The 19,611-nt window shown below is 31.5% G+C and overlaps 1 protein-coding gene across 1 annotated transcript in view; it reads right to left on the bottom strand.

Annotated features, from left to right (window-relative positions):
• Positions 1-19,611, bottom strand: part of LOC106065450 (vasculin-like protein 1) — a 52,716-nt gene that overhangs the window by 18,554 nt on the left and 14,551 nt on the right. Inside the window, exons 2-10 of the mRNA XM_056028409.1 lie at positions 11,631-12,162; positions 10,617-10,722; positions 8,732-8,858; positions 7,553-7,749; positions 7,245-7,415; positions 4,477-4,546; positions 2,809-2,900; positions 2,601-2,699; positions 730-888 (exon numbers count right to left, since the gene is read on the bottom strand). Of these exons, the coding sequence (XP_055884384.1) occupies positions 730-888; positions 2,601-2,699; positions 2,809-2,900; positions 4,477-4,546; positions 7,245-7,415; positions 7,553-7,749; positions 8,732-8,858; positions 10,617-10,688 (987 nt within the window). The 5' untranslated portion in view covers positions 10,689-10,722; positions 11,631-12,162. The remainder of the gene's footprint in view (positions 1-729; positions 889-2,600; positions 2,700-2,808; positions 2,901-4,476; positions 4,547-7,244; positions 7,416-7,552; positions 7,750-8,731; positions 8,859-10,616; positions 10,723-11,630; positions 12,163-19,611) is intronic.

Raw genomic sequence — 19,611 nt, 5'->3', positions numbered from 1 at the left:
GCAATTCATTTTCTATTGATAAATTCTTAAAGTGAACTGGTTGAAGAAGTGAATACAGTTGAAATGAAACCAAAAACTTCAACTTTAATTTTTAGCATAATGTGACACTTTTTGGCACCAGTACTGGAGAAACACTCATGTAACAGTGTTCTTATTTTTTTTAAAACTTTAGCTTACAACAGCATAGACACTACTAAATAACCGACTCTCTAATTTACATGTTTAGTTACATTTTTAAATCTATCAAGGCTGACAAAGCTATTTATAAAGTCTGATGTTTATTAAAACTTAAAAGTTTTAATTATTGGCGAGTAAAGAATTCAGGAAAATATTTAAAGGACAAAATTCAAGAATATTAGCAACTGAAATGAGAAACCAAGCAAATGTAAATGGAACTAGTGAGAAAAATTTTATTAAAGGAGATATGACAACTTTGAGGACCACTACAACTCAAGCTCCTTCAAATGAAAACTTTTTTTTTCTTCAGATTTTAGATTTTTAGCAATATTTGTAATCATTAACAGTTCAATTATTCCAATATTTTTGTTGTATGTTAGAACATGAGCTTAGTGCATGATGACATACATTATCTTTGAACAATCTTATCACATTTTCTTTTTAAACCACGTCTATGATCAATCAGTACCTTACAAAACATTAAGATATTAAATAAAGATTTATGCCCTCATCAAAAAGAGCTAAAAATATTGAATGAAAAAGTGTCCTCACCTGCTTTTTATCAATAGCATTTTGATTTAAGTCTTGATAGTCTCCATTACGTAAAATACTCTCATGGCGAAGTGCTCTAAGAAATTCACTCTTTTTATCTCCAAGCTTCTTTGGCTGTGTCACAATAGCCAGATCTGGAGTTGGGCTGTGACGTGTGCCCTGTATAATAATAACAAAATGAAAAACTTTTTAAAGTAAACCCTGAAATTCAAACTATAAACTTTTATAAACTGTGAAATAATTGTGTTTGCTAAAATTGTGCAAGAAACAGTTATAATTACATAGTATAATTTGTATATTTGATAAATCAGTCATTGTTATGCTTATCAAAAGATGAATAACCAAACAAGTCTAGATCTAAAAAACAGCATTACATCACATTAATATAAAATATATGCAGTGGTAGGCCTATAACTAGTATTAAAAAAATCTATGAAGAATTTTTTGATGATGTGTTTCATTTGGTATCTACATTTGTGAGACTTAAAAACTAGGAAGTAGATGTAGTTATGAATGAACAGACAATATGCCAGATTTTTTAAAGTTTGATCAATCATTTACTTTTAACACCCTTTCTCTTGAATTTATATTGTTATGACCCTATTGGCGGCGTAAAAGGGTTAACTATAGGCTAAGCTGACACACACGTGAATCACTCAGGTCAGCGGGGCCATGGACAAGGGACAGTACTACGATTACATGATTACACGCAAATATAACCAATGTTATGGTCATGTGATCAAAAGCATGTGTGTACGAGTGGCACAGTGTGTAGGAAAGCGGCAGTTCAAGACCGGAGAGCGTCGAGACCGGGACTGTCCTCAGGTGTTTATGTACAAGTCCAGAAAGAGAGACAGTAGAGTTTTGTACGGTGATGTACAGAGTGACATTTTAGTTGTTGATGTGTTTGATGCCAATTGTCTAGTATTGGCTGTTATCTACTATTCACTCATTATTAAAGTACCAGATTATTTGGAGCCAATGTCATCCATTTTATTTAAAGTATAATACTTTCCACCAGTGGATCAGAGAGTAAATAATAATACAGAGTATGCTATTAATTTTAACATGATACTATAACGATATTAGATCAAGAAGGTCTAATCTTATTACATTATAATAAATAAGAAATCAATTTTACATTCATCTTAATCAGATTTTTTTAAGTTTGCGATATTTAGAATTATATACATTGATTGTCACAGCGATGTCAGATTCTTTATTTAACTCCCATACCAGAAAAAGTGTTGAAATAGATATTAATAGAACTTATACAAATTGATAGATTTAGTGTAAATTCTATTTACAATATACAATTTAGAATTTTAAAAAGACTGAGGTCTCAACATAAGAGTTTTGATTAGAGCTTGGCCTTTACATACAATTTTGATGATGACTACTATTTTTAATGTGAATGGTATTTCTAGATGTAGATTTTAAACTAAATTTTTAACATTAAGCTCTCAAAAAAAAAAAAAAAAAAAAAAAAAAATAATATAGATTAAGATTACATACATGAAAATGTTTATATTCTAAATCTAAATAAACATTAAATGATGTCATGGTTAGCGTGTATGTAAAGTACAAGTCATGCAGATTATGAGATGTGGACACAAAATACAGGCCTTTACCATTTTTCTAAAAATGATGGTTCAGTCAGTTATACCCAGAAACTAGGCTAGAACTTGAAAATCGGGAAGAGGGTTATGCAATTTTGATCTATTTATCTAAATCTACCAAAACCCTGAACTTTTTCATGGAAGTACACAAACTCAGAAAGTAAAGGAATTGGAGACTTCAAAAAAACATTTTAAGGGCATAGCAGTGGAAATTTAAAAAGCTAATTAATATAATAAAATGTTTCACATTACCTCCTTATTTGATTTATTAGATGGGCTAAGAGGTGACGAGTCTCTGATACATCCATTAATACGAATAGGTTCTCTACCATTTTTCTTTACTGGATTACCCTGTTTAAATGATTATATTATATTATTCTAACAATCCTTAGGCTAAAGAAACAGTACATAAACATAAAAAACATTTGTATAAGTTGGTAAACTTGCACGACACACTTACCTTACTTGGTACTAACGCTTTATAAATGTTTGGAGAAGTATTTTTTGAAAGATCAGGGGATTCTTCATTTTTACTAGACTTTGGTGGATTTTCTGAAAAAATATTTATAATGGATAATATAATTGTGAAACATTAATTAAAGTAAAACAGTGTATTAAAAATATATATATTATGCTATTATATACACAATTTATTTAATTCTTTTTTTTTCAATTGCCTTAGAACAAAATAAAATTCTAAAAAACTTATACCAGGGAACAAGTGCCATTAAAAAAAAAACTACATTCACATAGCTAATAGACTTGCAAGTTGTAATAGAAAGGAAAAACTTGATTTGTTGCAAACACTACTAAATAATTACATGTTGGCAACACTCCACCATTTTTCTGTCAATATACTTAATGTCAATGTGCAGAGATGCCTACATGCCAAAATGGAAATGTGTATCCCCAGACCTGGAAATGTGCATTTAAGGGGGCAAATGTGTATTTTTCCAAATATAAAGAAATGTACACATGAAAGACATGATATCCATAAAATCATTCAAGCAAGCAAAAAACAAGAAATGCAGCAATCCAGAAAATTACACAGCATAAAGTAACATGGCCACTTTTTTAAAAATGTATGTACATTTAATCTTTGTCAGACATTTTTCTGGAATATGCCAGAATGTTGCCTTCTATGTCAATCTGGCAATGATTTTATAGTCATAATGACTCTAGTGTTTATTCCTAATTCCATAATTGCATCAACAGAAAATTCATTATAAAGAATGGAAATTTTTGTTAGAAGTGAATTCAGACTTAAAGCAGATGCAATGGTTAACTTGGCTGGGTCAGTGACCTCCAGTTCTATCAAAGTAGTTTTGTTTACAGGCAATTTTCATTACAAGGTATGCTGACACTGGAAATATTGTATTTTATCACATTTTGATGTTATAGAATTCATTTTGTTAACAAAGAACTAATAAAAAAACTTTTTTTTTTCATTTACTTAGAGATTAATTAATGTGTAGGTCCACTAGTTAATTATTCCAGTAGTTCGTGGAACACAGGGAAACACTGATCTAAACCAACAACAATAAATCTCTGCGATTAATGATATTTTTACCAATCATTTTTCTTTGCACTTTTAGCTTTCTCAATATGCTAAGATCCTATCACTTATTGGAACAAGTTGAGAAAATGGGGAGGGAGGACTGAGAAAGAAAGGGTGGATTTTACCATAACTGGTTTTTAAAAACAAAGGTGGTGGGATGACCCGAATTTGAACTCGTGGCTAACACCTCCTCTGGCCGACATGCTAACCACTCTGCTAGTGAGGTACTTATGACTTGAAAAGATTGTATAGTTATATATTGTTTGTTTCAATTTGGAGCAGCGACATATAAAAGGGACTAATTCAGCTTATACCACAACTCCAGTTAAGTACAGTTTCTTTCCCTTGTACGAGAAACCAAACAAAATAATTAATTACCATACTTAGCTACTTGGTTAATTTTTTTTATTGATTCCTTGTGTTGTAAGCTAAAAAATAATTTTGTGAAATTTCAGCTTGATCCAAGATTGGATCGGAGAAACATGTACAAACTTTTACCAGACAGAGTGAGTTGAAAATATTGAAGCAGACATCCAAAGATACACATTTTAATATACAAGTTTAATTTACCCCATACACCTGCACCTGGTTTTGCTTGTTTTACTTCATTTGCTGTTTCTCCAGATCCTACTAGAGAAGGCTAACAGATAAAAACAAACAACATTTGTACTGTTTATCAAATAAATTGAATTAAAAACAGTTTATTAGATAGCCAACATTATTAATTCATCTGGAATAACAGATGCTAAAATTAATGTCAGAAATGAAGAAGAACCAGTAAATAGGTGTTTTTTTTTAAATCAAGTAAATATTCATTTTTACAGATGATGGCAAAATACTGCCTGCCAAAACCCCAAGTATCTAACCAATACCCCAAGTATCTAACCAATATCAATGTAAATTTGCATAGATAGCTTACTGATTAGCAGTCTCTTTTTTTTTTTTCATCACTTCTTCTTTTCTTATTTTTATATAAAAATTGTGATGTTAAAGCTGAGTTAATATGATACTCCAGCATACACTAAAATGTTTGATACATTGACTTGTAGGAGAAAGATTGGGGAAACATTTGCACATCATTCTAATCAATAATAAGGCTATGTCTTAGTCTTGAATATTAAAAAAGAGTGCAGCGATATACATGGCAGACCCAGCTGTTTAAATGATTGAACAATTTCACTTGATAAAAAATTTAAATATTATAACATATAAAAAAAAACTATAATCTTTACTGAAGACAAATAGCAATACATTTACTGCTTTTTTTAAATACAGAAATATAAAAAAATTATTTCCTTTCAATATGAAAAAAAAACAACTATAAAAACTCTGCTTTTACTAAAATTGCTATTACTTATATAAATGTAAGTTTCTACCTTTCATACATATTCAATATGTATACTATATTAGTATAAATTGTTCAATGTAGTACCACATTTACTTGGTGTTTCAGTTATAAATTAAAACTTTGCTGTAACTATGTTAAAAGTTAGCTCCACTTCAAATAAATGACCTATTTAGAGCTATAGTTATTTATTGGTCAACAGAGTGGATCCTATTAGATCTAGATATCTACAACTAGTTAACTAGGAGAAAGCTGAAGTTGGAACTTGTAACTAATATTGTATTCACTAGATCTAGTCTTAGACCTGTTGGTCTTTTAAGTGTGTTATGGATCTAGTTTATTAGTTCAGTCTTCATCTTCAGCCTAGATAAGTAGATTAATATCTTACAGATCTAATTCTTAAAAGACTAGCATAATAATAGTATAGATCTTAGATAATACTAACAGAGAAGATCAATGCACACAGATACTAGTATACATACATAGATCTAGTCTAGACTAGTCTTGATTGAACTTAGGTTCTCCTCTGTAGCCAGACTTCTACTACTCTAGATCTAGAATGCGACTAGAATGTCTGGTTTTGATCCTTTTTTTTTTTAAAGTTCCATTGTTATCTGAATATCACATGCGGTGATCAAACTTATTGTTTTATTAGTCTAACTGATTATAGATATGTTTTGTTTACATTTTTGACCAAAAAAAAAATGAAAATACTGGAATTAGCGCGTGTCATATTTTAAGAAATGTAACTACCTGTCTTAGTTTAAATTCCACTTATTAAATTTTAGTTCTTCGAAAGCCCACAGTCTAGTAGACCAAATGTGTAATTATTGCAAGGGGGAAAAAAGTGTGATACCAGCAAGTTATGTTTTTTTTTAGGCGGCCCCCGAAAGGGAAAAGGACGCTTTTAGTTTTGTGTGAAATGTCTGTCCGTCCCATTTAAATCTCGTAAACTAGAAAAGATAGCGAAAATCCAACATCATAATATTTTAGTCCGTTCAAACAAAGTTCTGATGCAACAGCTACTGAACTTCTTTTCTAAACGTTGTTTCATAAAAATACACCACTTTTACAACTATTCACTATTAACAGTAACAAACATAGGAGGGTCTTTAGAAGGTGAGATGACTATTTACCATATTTTTAACACATTTATGCAAATTTTTTTTTACATTTATATTGCTACGTTATGTAAGTTCTGTCCTACTAACTACTACATTTACCCAAAATATTAAGTATGCATATAAGTTGGACATAATTTAAAACAACAATTAATAAGTAGGTTTTCATATTATTGCATGAACTGCAGTGCTACACTACAGCCATAGAACACTTAACTAAAGGAATTTTTTTTTTACGGAAATGTTTTTTTTTTCTTTTCTTTGAGGATTTGAATTGACCATTTACAAAACAATTAGATCAATTAGATATTCATTAAAAGACATCAGTTAGGCCAGGTTCGCATGTAACTTCACATTCACTTTCAACTATCCTTTGGTCTGCTGGACCGCTGGGGCACCACAAGATCTATCAACCTTCTTTCGCCATTCTTCTCTGTTATTTGTCTATGATAGAATTTAATTCTGATGTTCTTTCTGAAAATATTGATTTTTTACCTGCCTAGCTGTATCACATCGGGGGCCGATTTTGACTTTGTGTTTCCACACAAACTGTCTTTGTAACCTTGTTAAGAAGTAATTTTGTCATCAATCTGGCATGTATGCATTTGACACCATTTTGTGATGCTAGGCCTAGTCAATATCTACCAGTTGCTCATATTGTTAATAAAAAGCCCCACCATACATCACTGTGATTGAATGAAATTTTAATTGAATTTAAATTGATCTCTATATTAATTATAACTCGTTCATTCTTTAAATAAGATAACATACTTTATTGTTAGATGGCCTTCACATAGATAATTTTAAATGCATATTAGGGAATTACTAGAATTTTACTTTTACAATATTTTATGTATTAAGCTTAAACTTACAAAATCATCAGTAAAGGGTCTTTCTTTTTCATTGCCTTTGTTCTTGCCTTTGCCATCATCTTCTCTATCTCTATGATGATCTTTTTCATAATGACCTCTTTTGTGCACATTTTGATGATAATACTGTGGTTCATATAATTCATAATGAGGACTGAAGTCTCCTCCATTTACCTGTTCAGAATTGGTTAATTTCAGTAAAAAAAAAACCAACAACACTACTTTTTGAAAATAGATCTCACCAACTCATCAACTGAGAACTAAATAGACCAAAAATAAAGTTTGATTATAAAAGACAGGAAAATACATACTTGAGAAAAACGTCCTGGACTATACTTAGAGTCTCTGCTGACCTGTCTGGCAAGTGATGGTTGGGAACTGTATTGCATTCCATATTTTTCATAACCATAATTGGGTGCATAGTAATTATATCCATAAGGATAGCCATAATAATCATCATCTACAGAATGGTGGCGGTATTTTCCTTGATTGTGAGGAAATCGTTTTGCTATAAATAAATATATAAAAATATGTAAAACATAAGACAGAGATGCTTACATGGCAAAATGTTAATGTGTATTCCCAGACCTGGAAATATGTATTTGAGGGGCAAATGTGTATTTTCATAAATATAAAGAAACATACTGAGGAAAGACTAAAATCCTTCAAGCAGGTAACATACCAAAATGCAGCAATCCAAAAAAATATATAAGACCTGTACATTTTTCAAAATATTTGCACATTTAGTATGAATAGACTTTTCTGGAAAAATGGTAATGAGAATGTTGCTGTTCTTGTCATTTGGCAATGATTTTATTATCATAATGTCTCTAGTGTTTTATTCCTGATTCAATAATAATAGCACCAACAGAAAATTCATTCAAAAGAATAGGTCTTAATGCTAGAATTGAATTTAGACTTGAACCAGATGCAATGGTCTGCTTGGGTGGATTGGTGACATCTAGTTTTGTTAATGGGAGATTTTTTTACAAGGTATGCAGACACATTTTCAAAGAATTCAGATTTTCTACTAGTCAGCAATGAAGCTTAGGCATCCTCTACAATCACTAATAGTTTTTTAAAAGATTAAAGATTTGTTTTCAGTTGATTGGTTTTAATGTGCTTAAGCTATTTAAAGGTATTTTAACAATCCCTATGGAATAGTAGGCTACTGAATGTGAAATACTAGATCTAGACCAAGATCAATATAAAGTTAAAACTGTCAATTTTGCTTATTTTAGATTCCATTAATGATAAGAACGGAGATCAAAAGATCTCTTTGTAAGTTGGCAGATGTTTTTTTGGTGCCTGATAATGCAGTACTAGATCTATAAAATGTAATAAACTTTGCAGGTGAGCACCAAAGGCATCTACAAAATAAAAAATTTTCTGATAGTCAAAAATCTAGCTGATCAACTGAGTGAAAAATCTAGCTGATCAACTGCTGAAGGTAAGAAAAAAAAATAGTGTGTAAGAATGAATTTACAAACCATCATGATATTCAAATGAAGTTTGTCTATGAAGTCGACTGTAATCATTGCGTGCGTGATAAGGATCTTCTCGTCGCTGGCGATTTCTTTCATTCTGGTAGCTATTTAGCTTTTGCCCAGCAGTTTTCTACAGAATTACAGAAAAAAAAAGTATAATTAAAATTTTATTAAAATATTAAAAACAGAGCTTCTGCACCAAAGTAAATATGAAATTCAAGGAGAAATTTTAAAATTCCAGGACATTACATTTGCGCCAAAATATAATATCAATAGTTAAAGTTGGTGTAATTTAGGTTTAACAATTAAATTAAATTACCATACTCATAGTATACAAAATTCCTGTCATCACTGTCCAGAGTTTAGAAAATTCAGTATTCACAAGCTGGCTAAAGAAAGTATCCAGTCTATCAGTGGTGACATGAAGAACTGGAATGCAGCAGAACTTGTGGTTAAAATGGAATTTTTCCATTGTGTAAATTCAGATTTAATGCTATCACAGTCATCTGCACTGATAAAGCCAAGAAGAACCAAGATGCTCAAAGTGGCATATAAATGAATTAAGTAGCTATAAAATCTTTCAAAGAGTATTTTGGGCTTTTGCCATTTTAAATTTTGGAGAATGGCAATTTTTTATTTTTGAACGAGTTTGAGAACTGTTGTCAGCAGAAACTTTCTGCTTTCCATCTAGAAATGTAAAAATTATCCATAGCACTGGCTTTAGTTTTAATTCTGAAGATTCTTTTTATGTCTGTCAAATCTACACTAAGCAGTGCTGTAACGGAAGTACATTCTTTGAAACAGCTGGTGTCATAAATCTTTGCTACAATGACTGAAGCATGCTAAATTGGGCCATAAAGGGCAACCAACAATAGTGCATCTGATTGACATTTTTTTTTGAAAAGGTTGCAAAACCTTTGCAATTAAGATGAAGCTTTCAATTTTGGCAAACAGCCTTTGAGGTGCTCAAAAGAATTTGTGTTGATTGCCTTCTTAATTGACTGTATAAATTGAGTTAATGGCATAGCTTTGGGTGTAGGACAAGTGACAGTCACTGTGACAGCCTTTTTTTTTTTACGGCAGCCATCTGATCTATCAGACCCTCACTTGTGCTTATCGGATTTCAGATGCGATTAAAGTGCTGCTTCACCCATGTTTGAAATGATAGTTTGTTTCTTATAATGACAACAAAAAGCTTCTGAAGCCAAGATTTGTAAATCTAAAAATCTAGATAGATCTAGAGATCTATATTTTTTTCAAGCCACACTGAGTGACAGTGAAAACTTCAATCCATGTCTTAAACAATGTTTATGATGTCTCGCATTCAGGCATTTTAATACAAACCAGGTTATAGACTAAATCAAGAACAGTCCAATGATTGAACAATCAAGTCTTCACTAGATTAAACTAGATTAAATCTACGATTCTTGTATAAGGCTACATTCTAGATCTAGCTTAGATTGAACACAGTGCCACACACAATAAGAAATGTAGATCTAGACTAGAAATAGATTAGAACTAGAATTAAAAAACAGATATAGGTCTAGGTCACCAGACTAGATCTACTGATTAAATTCCCAGTGCTTAATATGATCATAATCTAGTTCGATGTAAATATAAAGGCACAAAATGAAACAGGGAAAAAAAATTATAAGGTCTGAAGATGCGTAATGTAGATGCAATTCAGTGAAATTCCAGGACATTCAAGGAGATATTTTAAAATTCCAGGAGATTCCCAGGACTTTTTGATTTTTTTTTAAATTCCAAGAGCTTTCCAAGATATTTTGGAATTTCAGGAGGGGCAATGAAACCCTGTAAATACACTGTTGGAAATCATTTAACAGAACAATACTTTGAAATAATAAATTAAAAAAAAAATATTTCTTACTGAATTATCCGCTGTTGGAAACTTGAGCCATGGTGGAGCAAAATCTTGTTTAGGTACATTGCTTTCAGCCATCACTTTTAAACTACAATCAAAACTGCATTATTACCTGTAATAGCAAGGAAGTTATTTAAAAAAAAATGTATTTTTTATGTAATGCATTCCTTACATTCCTAAAAAAACAACAACACTAAAATAGATAGCTTTTATTGCTTTAATTATTGCTATCACTTTATAAATGTACAAGTTATGTTCACTTCTCCAATCTAAAATTGATGGGACAGAGAAAGGAAACACATTTTCATATAAGTTGACAAGAAAACAACTACTTTTCACAGAATTTTAGGGTTTATAGGAGTTAAATTCTATCCCACTGCAACATTCTATTTTTGACATTAAGACAAAAAACTTTCTGGCTTTTAATATATTTTTTAAAATAGTAATCTGGAAACAGTAACCTTTTTTTTTTCAGTTATGTTCAGTCTGCATTTTCAATTTAGCAAATTCTTAAAGCAAGTTTTTTTTTTCTAGAGCAAGTTAGGTCTAAGAAAAATTAAAGCTGAAATCATGACATATTAAAAACATATACTATAAGAACATCCAATAACTTCTTAGAAACATTATTTCCTTTTGAACATTGTCTTTGTCTTCATAAATGTATTAATAACACTGACATTGCTAATGCTCTTATGTTTATTTGTGTTTTTTCTCTTTCCTAAATGTTTTAAATAGAGCTTAAAATTTAATGAAGAATACATTCTTATGTCAAACATTTGGTTTTTATCTTATAACATGCTTTCACAGGGAATGAACTGTTTAAATTAAGTAATCCATGTAGTTACTAATTAAATTGAAAACATTTCACCTTTCCATGAAATCATTATTTAAATTATTTATTCAAATTTTATAACAAGTAACTGTTTCTGTAAATAAATGACTCACAACTTATATTTGGTGAGTTTGTATAATTAATTAATTATTATTTCAAGACATAAAAATATCAAGTGTAATACTTACCTCCATAAAAGAAGACAATAGCATCAGTGGTTGACTAACTTGATCCAGAAAATGATATGATATATCAAAAAAAGCTTGCAATTTTTATTATTAGATCTAAGGCACTTAGTTAAATAACAAGAAACAGATGTGGCCCTGAATTATAGGTGATTATTTACAAGAAAATGATATGCTTTGTAGAATTCAGGCTGTATACATTTCAAAAGTTCTCTATATACTACAACATATTAAGATGTTTTTCCATCACAATTTAATGTATAAATGCCATTTCTAACTCTAATGCTACATCAAATATGCTCCTTTCATTATCAGTCTGTAGCCTAAGGCTTTTAAATTGTCAAAGCTGCATTTTCCTTTAAGGGCACAACATTTCTAATAGGAAACCTTAATCAAGTCAATAAAAGTGAAACATCTATATGTCGACATAATTTTTGCTTAAAGACTATATTGTGTTGGATTCAGAAGACAAAAAAATATTTTAATCCGACTTATTGGAAACAATGAAATATTCCAATATCTTTGAAAGTTGTACCTGTGGAAAGAAAAAAAAATTAAAAAAATAAAAAAAGAAATAAATATTTATTTTCATTTCATGGAGCATAAAAAAATTATTATAAACAAAAGAAAGATTTTTCTGCATAAGTAATAATTTAAAGGAATAGAATTTTTAAAACTAAATATTAACAAGTATGAGTGTTTCTCCAGTACCAGTGACCAAAAGTTATTAGTTCACTAAAAAGTCAAACAATTATAATTGAAATGTAACAAATTTCATTTCATTGCACTTAGATGTATAAATTGATATTTTGAGCTTGAAAGATGCATAATGAAGTTTTCAAATTGAAGATGATGTGTGAAAAATTACATAAAATGGCATTTAAATGTAACACAGAACACCTGGCTTAGGTTGAAGTAATGTTCTACTAAAACCAATGAATGAATACCTCCCAACTAGAAAACTAGTGGATAGTTGGAGATGCAGAAGACATATCCAGATGCAGTCTTTTATGCATCATGCCACTAGACTATCTGATAAAGCTGGCCTCTCCACCAACCGACAAAACATTCAACGTTTTTACCCCCTTCCCCCTTGGTGTCGCCCAACGACCCCAGACATACTGGTGGACCCCAATGCCACTAACATGGTCCATACATCTTTTGTGAAATTAATTCCAGACATTTATCTTATGTTTTCAAGACTCACTAACTGTAAAGTGGATGGCTACCTGAGCATGCCGTATGCGCTCTGGACTGCTGTATTCGTGGTCTTGGGTTCAAACCCAGCCAATAACTAACCCCCGCCGTCCTGTGGGAGGTTTGGACTAGGGTGTAATAATAATTTTCAATTACGAAACAAGGGGGGGAAAAAAGTCACTAATCTTGTAGCACTTAGACTTGGGCAATTTAATATATACAGTAGGCCTATATAGTTTAATAGGCCTAACTTAGATGTAAAATCTTATTCTAAATCTCATAATAGTTTTAGAATTTTTATATAGATTTTTAGTGGCTTAAACATTAGATACTAGTTAAAAAGTAAAGACTTATTTAGACTAGCCTAGGTTAGAAGGCCTACCTCTAGTATAATTCTATTGGAGGAGATAAATAAAGATCTAGAGTTAGAGTAACTATAATGAAATTTAAATTTAATTTGTAATAGTGGCTTACTTATGTTTAATTCACAATAGGCCTATGCCTATGTCAATATTGACCTGTTTTTTTTTAACAGGATAAAAATTGATAATATTGATATCTAGATCTCTCTGTGGCATTATACAGACGATCTTTTCCCTTTGCAACTTCTAGTGTGACTAAAGATCTAAATCTATATCAACCATACTATATTATCTTATCTTATATAATACAGACGTTACTTCAAAAAAGAAGTTGATTACGTCCTACGCGTCATGCATTTAGTCATGCATATTAACCAATGACTTAAATTCTGCCAAGTCACTGGTTTTCCTGGATAGCTCAGGCAACCCATTCCATGCTCTAATAGCACTAGGGAAGGAGTATTTGTACAAATTTGTCCTAGCATATGGGACGAGGAATGTGCCTTTATCTTTGTGTCTTTCAGAGTATTTTATTAAATTTTGTTTTTGTATTTGAAGATTATGGTTCAGTGTTTTATGTATTATTGCTACTTTACTTTTGAGCCTTCTGTCCTGAAGGCTTTCTAAATTTAGTGATTTTACTAAAGGTGTTACTCTAGTCAAATGTGAATATTCGTTTGTTATGAATCGCACTGCTCTATTTTGTGTCTGTTCTAGTTTCCCAATGTTTTCTTGAGTTGAGGGGTCCCAAACAGAGGATGCATATTCTATTATTGGCCTAATAACATTTTAGTTTTATGTTCTTATTTGATTTATAGAAATTTCTTTTAATAAATCCTAATGCTTTGTTTGAATTTTTTGTAGTTTCATCAATATGTGGATTCCATGACATGAAATAGGGGGGTGACATTAGCTTCTTTCCAGTCCTTTGGTACTCTGCCCTGGTTAAGTGAAGCCTGAAAGAGTATTTTGAACACTGGGGCTAGCTCATTACTTAGTTCTTTGAGTAATCTAGCTGGAATACCATCAGGTCCAGAAGCTTTATTTGGTTTGGTGTTGGCTAATAGTTTTTAAATTCCATTTTCTTGTACTACTATATCTTCTATGTTGTCTACTTGGTTCAAATTCAGTAATATGTCTTTGTCTCCTGGGGCTGAGAATGCTGATGCAAAGTATTTGTTTAGAATGTTTGCTTTAGTTTCATTATCATTATGTATTATGTTATAATTATAGATCTTTATGCTAAGTATGCTAGATCTAAATTTAGACTTAGTGCAAGACTAAATCTAGTAGTAGACTAGTAATCTAAGTCATTTTAGTTTTTGAGTTTAGACTCAAGAGGGGGAAAAAAAGGGGGGGAGGGAGGAAATAGTGCATAGATCGAGACTAAATCTAGTTGTAGACCTAGTAATCTAAGTCGTACTTGTGGCCAAGTCTTTTAGTTTAGACTAAGACCTACATCTATATTTTTATGTTGACTAGATATAATACAACTTGTTTTCTTTATTTAATGCGTGGGGGGGGGGTGTTCGCACATAAATCGAGACTAAATTAGGTACTAAATCTAGTAGTAGACCTAGATCTAGTTATTTCTAGTAATCTAAGTCGGGCATAGATTAAGACTAAATCTAGTTCTAGACCTAGTAATGTAAGTCATTCGAGAGGCCTAGTCTTTTAGTTTAGACTCAAGATCTATATTATATGTTACATCATCATCATTGACGAGATATATTTGCTTTCTTAATTTAAAAAAAAAAAAAAGGGGGGGGGGGGGATTTTCGCATGCATAAATAAATCTAGGCCAAAAACTAACTTCCCAACCTTAGGTAGCCCAACTGAAATTTGATCGACCATCTAGATAATAGACTAACATCAGTCATAATAAACTAGTCTAGGGCAGCCTAGGCCTAGATCTATTACTAAATTTAAGTCTACAGTACACTGTCTATAAATAATTGGCTGGCATTTCACCGACAAGCTGTGATAGTGTGTGCTTTCCCCTATAACAATAGATCTAGTAGGCCTAATGGAAGCCTCTATGCCCAACTACATCTAGCCGCCTAGCGTTTTACTAGTTACAACGCCTGAATGATATCGGATTAATTTATTTTTTTGGGTCAAATTCCAGACTTTTTCCAGACATTTAACAAAATTGCCCCGAAAAGTAGCAATTTTCCAGACTTTTCCAAGACTGAAATCTGAATTTTGAAATTCCAGACTTTTTCCATACCCTGTATATACTCTAGACCTAGATTTAGTTCAAGATCTTGAAGTTAGATCTAGATTCTAGATATTAGCCCTATCTAGAATCATCTATTAGATTTAGATCTACAGTCCAGCCTTTTTTAAATAAGTTTTTTTTTATTTAGAATTAATTAGAATCTAGAGTAATCTAGACTTTACTACAAGATAATTGATATGATCTACGATTCTACGCTGCTTCTGCCCAATCTAGATCTAGAGTTTACTAGACCTAGCTAGATGTAGATCAAGTGGTAGATTGTAACTAACTTCTAAGATTCTAACTAATTATTCTAATTATCTAGATCTAATAGTTAAAACCTAATACTCATTAATATCATCTAAGAATCTACACTATCTTGCTAGGCTAGATCTATCATTATTCATTCATACGGCGATGATACAGTAATTGGAAAATAAATTTCGCATTTTCTGGTAATTAGATAGATCTAGACTCTAGACCTAGAGTAACTTACATCTATCGAACATCTTCGTTTTAAGGTACTTATCGAACACCCCATAGTATTTTTTAAAATTCTCCTTTATTTCGATGATTATAAAGAAACTAGTCCATTCTTATTGTGCATCGTCCATTTCATTATAGTTAAGTTATATTTAGTTTCATTTTCACCAGAGGATAATTTTTTTTACTTATATTCATAGTGCATTGGTAATATTGGTATAAAATTTCACTTTTTTTTTTTTACCTCTTGGGAAGAGTGAAGTGAGTCTCGGGTTAAGGGTATTTTTTAATGCCAATGATGCTTCAGCTAAACAAAACCTATATAATATGCTTCTAATTAGGCTGAGAAATATTTGCAACTGTCCTTTGCTACCCAAACATGAAAATTGAGGTTTAAATAGGGGGTGTTCGATAGTAGCTGTTTTTAAGCAATCTCAGCTTCGTAAAATATCGAACACCATTTTAATGTTAAAAATAAACATCAAAGGGATATAACCCAAAGAAGACAAAATATTTAAATTATATATTTTTTAATTGTTTTTTTTTTTTAAATAATGTATTGCAAAGTACAGATATAAATTACTCATATGTTACAATTTGTATCAGCTATTTATGGTTTACCGTAAATGTGCTATATTTTTTTTAAGTAAATAGATTTACATCGATATGCACTAATTGTACCCATTTTAAAGCTTGATTTTATGACACATATAGCTTGATGCTAATAACATTATTGCGACAGCCGCGGGACCAAAAGAGTAGAATGTATTCAGTTGTGTTGTTTTTTTCAGATGCCCCATTCTATTAACTTCTGAATTATGTGTTATAAACCAATACCTAGCGCTTGATGTGAAGAGATAACAAAACGAAAGGGGAAGGTATAGAATGTAGATATGGTATTTTGAAATAAAAATGTCTTGGGCAGGTAAAAAAAATGGATTGGGGGGGGGAGAGAAACAGTCAAGACACTGTATCGAGAGATCAGAATTGATCGACCATTAGAATGTGACGTCAGCCTCAAATACATAGAGTCAGTTTTGCTTCTCGATCTAGACATGTGGCGCCGGGTCTATAAAATTATATATTTTTTTTCTGACATAAAGTAAGATAAAGCTCATAATGCGCTACAAAGACACTCCTTTGAAACATCACAAATACACAAAATAATAACAATAACACATTTAACCACTCTCTTATTCTGCCTACACCCCCTTACCCGCGCTTCTTTCTTACACAATTCCACTCTCCAACATTCACACTTTTTCAGTGCAAAGTAACAACGTAAATTTCAAGCCTCAATCTAAACGCAGCCACCACACTAACATACAAAAAAAAAAGGTCAGTAATAGCGTAACACACTGGTGTAAACCAGGCCATCAACATAGCCCCAAAACATTGTTCAAGATGTAGTAAGAACAATGTTGAGGGGAAAGGGGGAGGAGCCATCAGTCGAGTACCAACGGTCAAGCAGCTAATTAGGTCACAAACATGATAGATACGTAGTATATATAGATATGTTGCTTGTGTGTGTGACAAATACTAAGTGTGCTCTAAAATACGTTGTTGTTTTTTTTTGGTCAACCAGGTGGTTTAGAGAGGGCGGATCTATCTACATCTATGGGTAACACAGCTCACAAGCTACCATAGCTTTTCAGCCCCCCCCCCTCCCCCGCCCGATCGAAAAATATCTAGCACTCACTTTTGGGCTGTTACATACACTGAGCTTGATAGATCAGCGGCTAGATATGTAGAGCCGCGTATGTTTTGTTTTTAGGTCAACCACGTAAACTGTTGTGCCCTGCAATGGCTTGGGTAGGGCGGGATTATCTATTGGCTATCAAAGCTTATTAGGCTCTACCCCAAATAATATCTGGATTTATTAAGGGACCTGTATCTCAAAATAGCTTAGATCTAAATAAGTACCGGTACGGTAATGTGTCGGTAATGCGTTACTGGGATTAGCACCTTACACTTATCTTATATAATGCAGACGTTACTTCAAAAAATAAGATGATTACGTCCTACACGCCATGCATATTAACCAATGACTTAAAATCTGTCAAGTCACTGGTTTTCCTGGATAGCTCAGGCAACCCATTCCATGCTCTAATAGCACTAGGGAAGAAGGAGTATTTGTTCAAATTTGTCCTAGCATATGGGACGAGGAATGTGCCTTTATCTTGGTGTCTTTACACTTATGTGTATCGTCAGTTTCTAAGCAGAGCTGATAAGATTCCTTCGATGTGGAGAATGTGCGAAAATCTGTCTGTCTTGACATGTCGTAAAACGAAAATGATATAAAAAAAAATTAAAGATTATAAAACTTTTGAAACACCATACTTTTCACAAAATTTTAAGATTATAACACTTTTAAAACACCATACTTTTCGTGTGTTCGATAGTTTCTTAATATGTTCGATAAGATAAGATAAAGGTAAAACAGTGTTCGATAATTTAAGCTTTTGAAAGCATCGACCTGACCCACTTTAACATCAAATATAAGCTTAACTATGAGTAGTTATAGAATAAAACATGTCTAATTTTTAAGAAAAATGGAGGAGGAATTCATAGATACAATCAATTTTTTTCTAGGTCTAATTTTTTACGGAGATACACAAATTCAAACATAAAAAATGTCGACGACTGAGCTTAACTTGTTCGATAAAGGTAAGTTACTCTAGATGAGTGTTTTTCCAGTACTGGTGACAAATAGGTATTGGCTCACTAAAAAGTCTATAACTCAAAAAATTATAATTAAAATGTCACAATTTTCTTTTCATTTTACTTAGAAATGGTTTATCTATAAATTGTGATATTTTGAGCTTGAAAGATGCATTGTGGAATTTTAAAATTGTAGAAAATGTGTGAAATAGTGCACAAAATGGCATCTTTTGATGTAACATGGAATACCAGGCTTAGGTTGAAGTAATATTCTACCAAAAGCAAAGATTATTCGACATTTTTGTTGAAATAGGTTAACAATATAATGTTATTGCATTATCTTTATCTTTTTATTTTATAGTTACTTTGGTATTACTTAGATGTTGCGTAAAAAATGAGTCACAGGTGCATCACATGGTGTCCCACTTAACTTGAAATTTTAAACCTTTATCAATGGTAAACAAAGTAAAGGATTCTGCTCCCAATTGTGTCTCTGTTACTAAAAGCATCTATGATTAATTTACACAGTGTAATTTAACTTTAAAAATGTAAAAATTTATATAATTTTAGTAAAATAGCTCTTGGTGTCCCAGTTAAAGCACCTCAAACGCTCTTAACAAAAAGAACAATATTTTTTTTAAACAAAGTTATTAATGAGATGGGAATTACTTAATGGTATCTCTGATACTGCTTAGTACACAATAAGCTCCATTTTCTTGGGAAAAGGCTACATAGTATTTAACAGGAGACATTAATAGACATGGTGTCCCACATTTTTTCATAGTAGCACCCGAAACGCCTCATGTTGAATGATACCAGAAAATCTCAGAGATCTAGATATAAGTAGTTTCTCACCAAAGTTTTGAATTATAATGAGAATTAAAGCTTATTATTCTCAAGTTTGATCTAAAATACATAGAATACTATTTTTTAATCTAAGCTAATGTAAACCTTATTGTTTTATCATTGTCTGTGGTGCTTCAAGGGACACTAAACAAGTCTTGATCTATATAAAGGTCTTGAGTAGATTTAAATCTACTCTATATTTCAATTTATATGT

The sequence above is a fragment of the Biomphalaria glabrata genome, chromosome 5 (assembly GCF_947242115.1).
Source record: "Biomphalaria glabrata chromosome 5, xgBioGlab47.1, whole genome shotgun sequence".
NCBI classification, from domain to species: Eukaryota; Metazoa; Mollusca; class Gastropoda; family Planorbidae; genus Biomphalaria; species Biomphalaria glabrata.
Note: the sequence above shows the minus strand (reverse complement) of the source record. Positions and strands in the feature narration are given on the sequence as shown.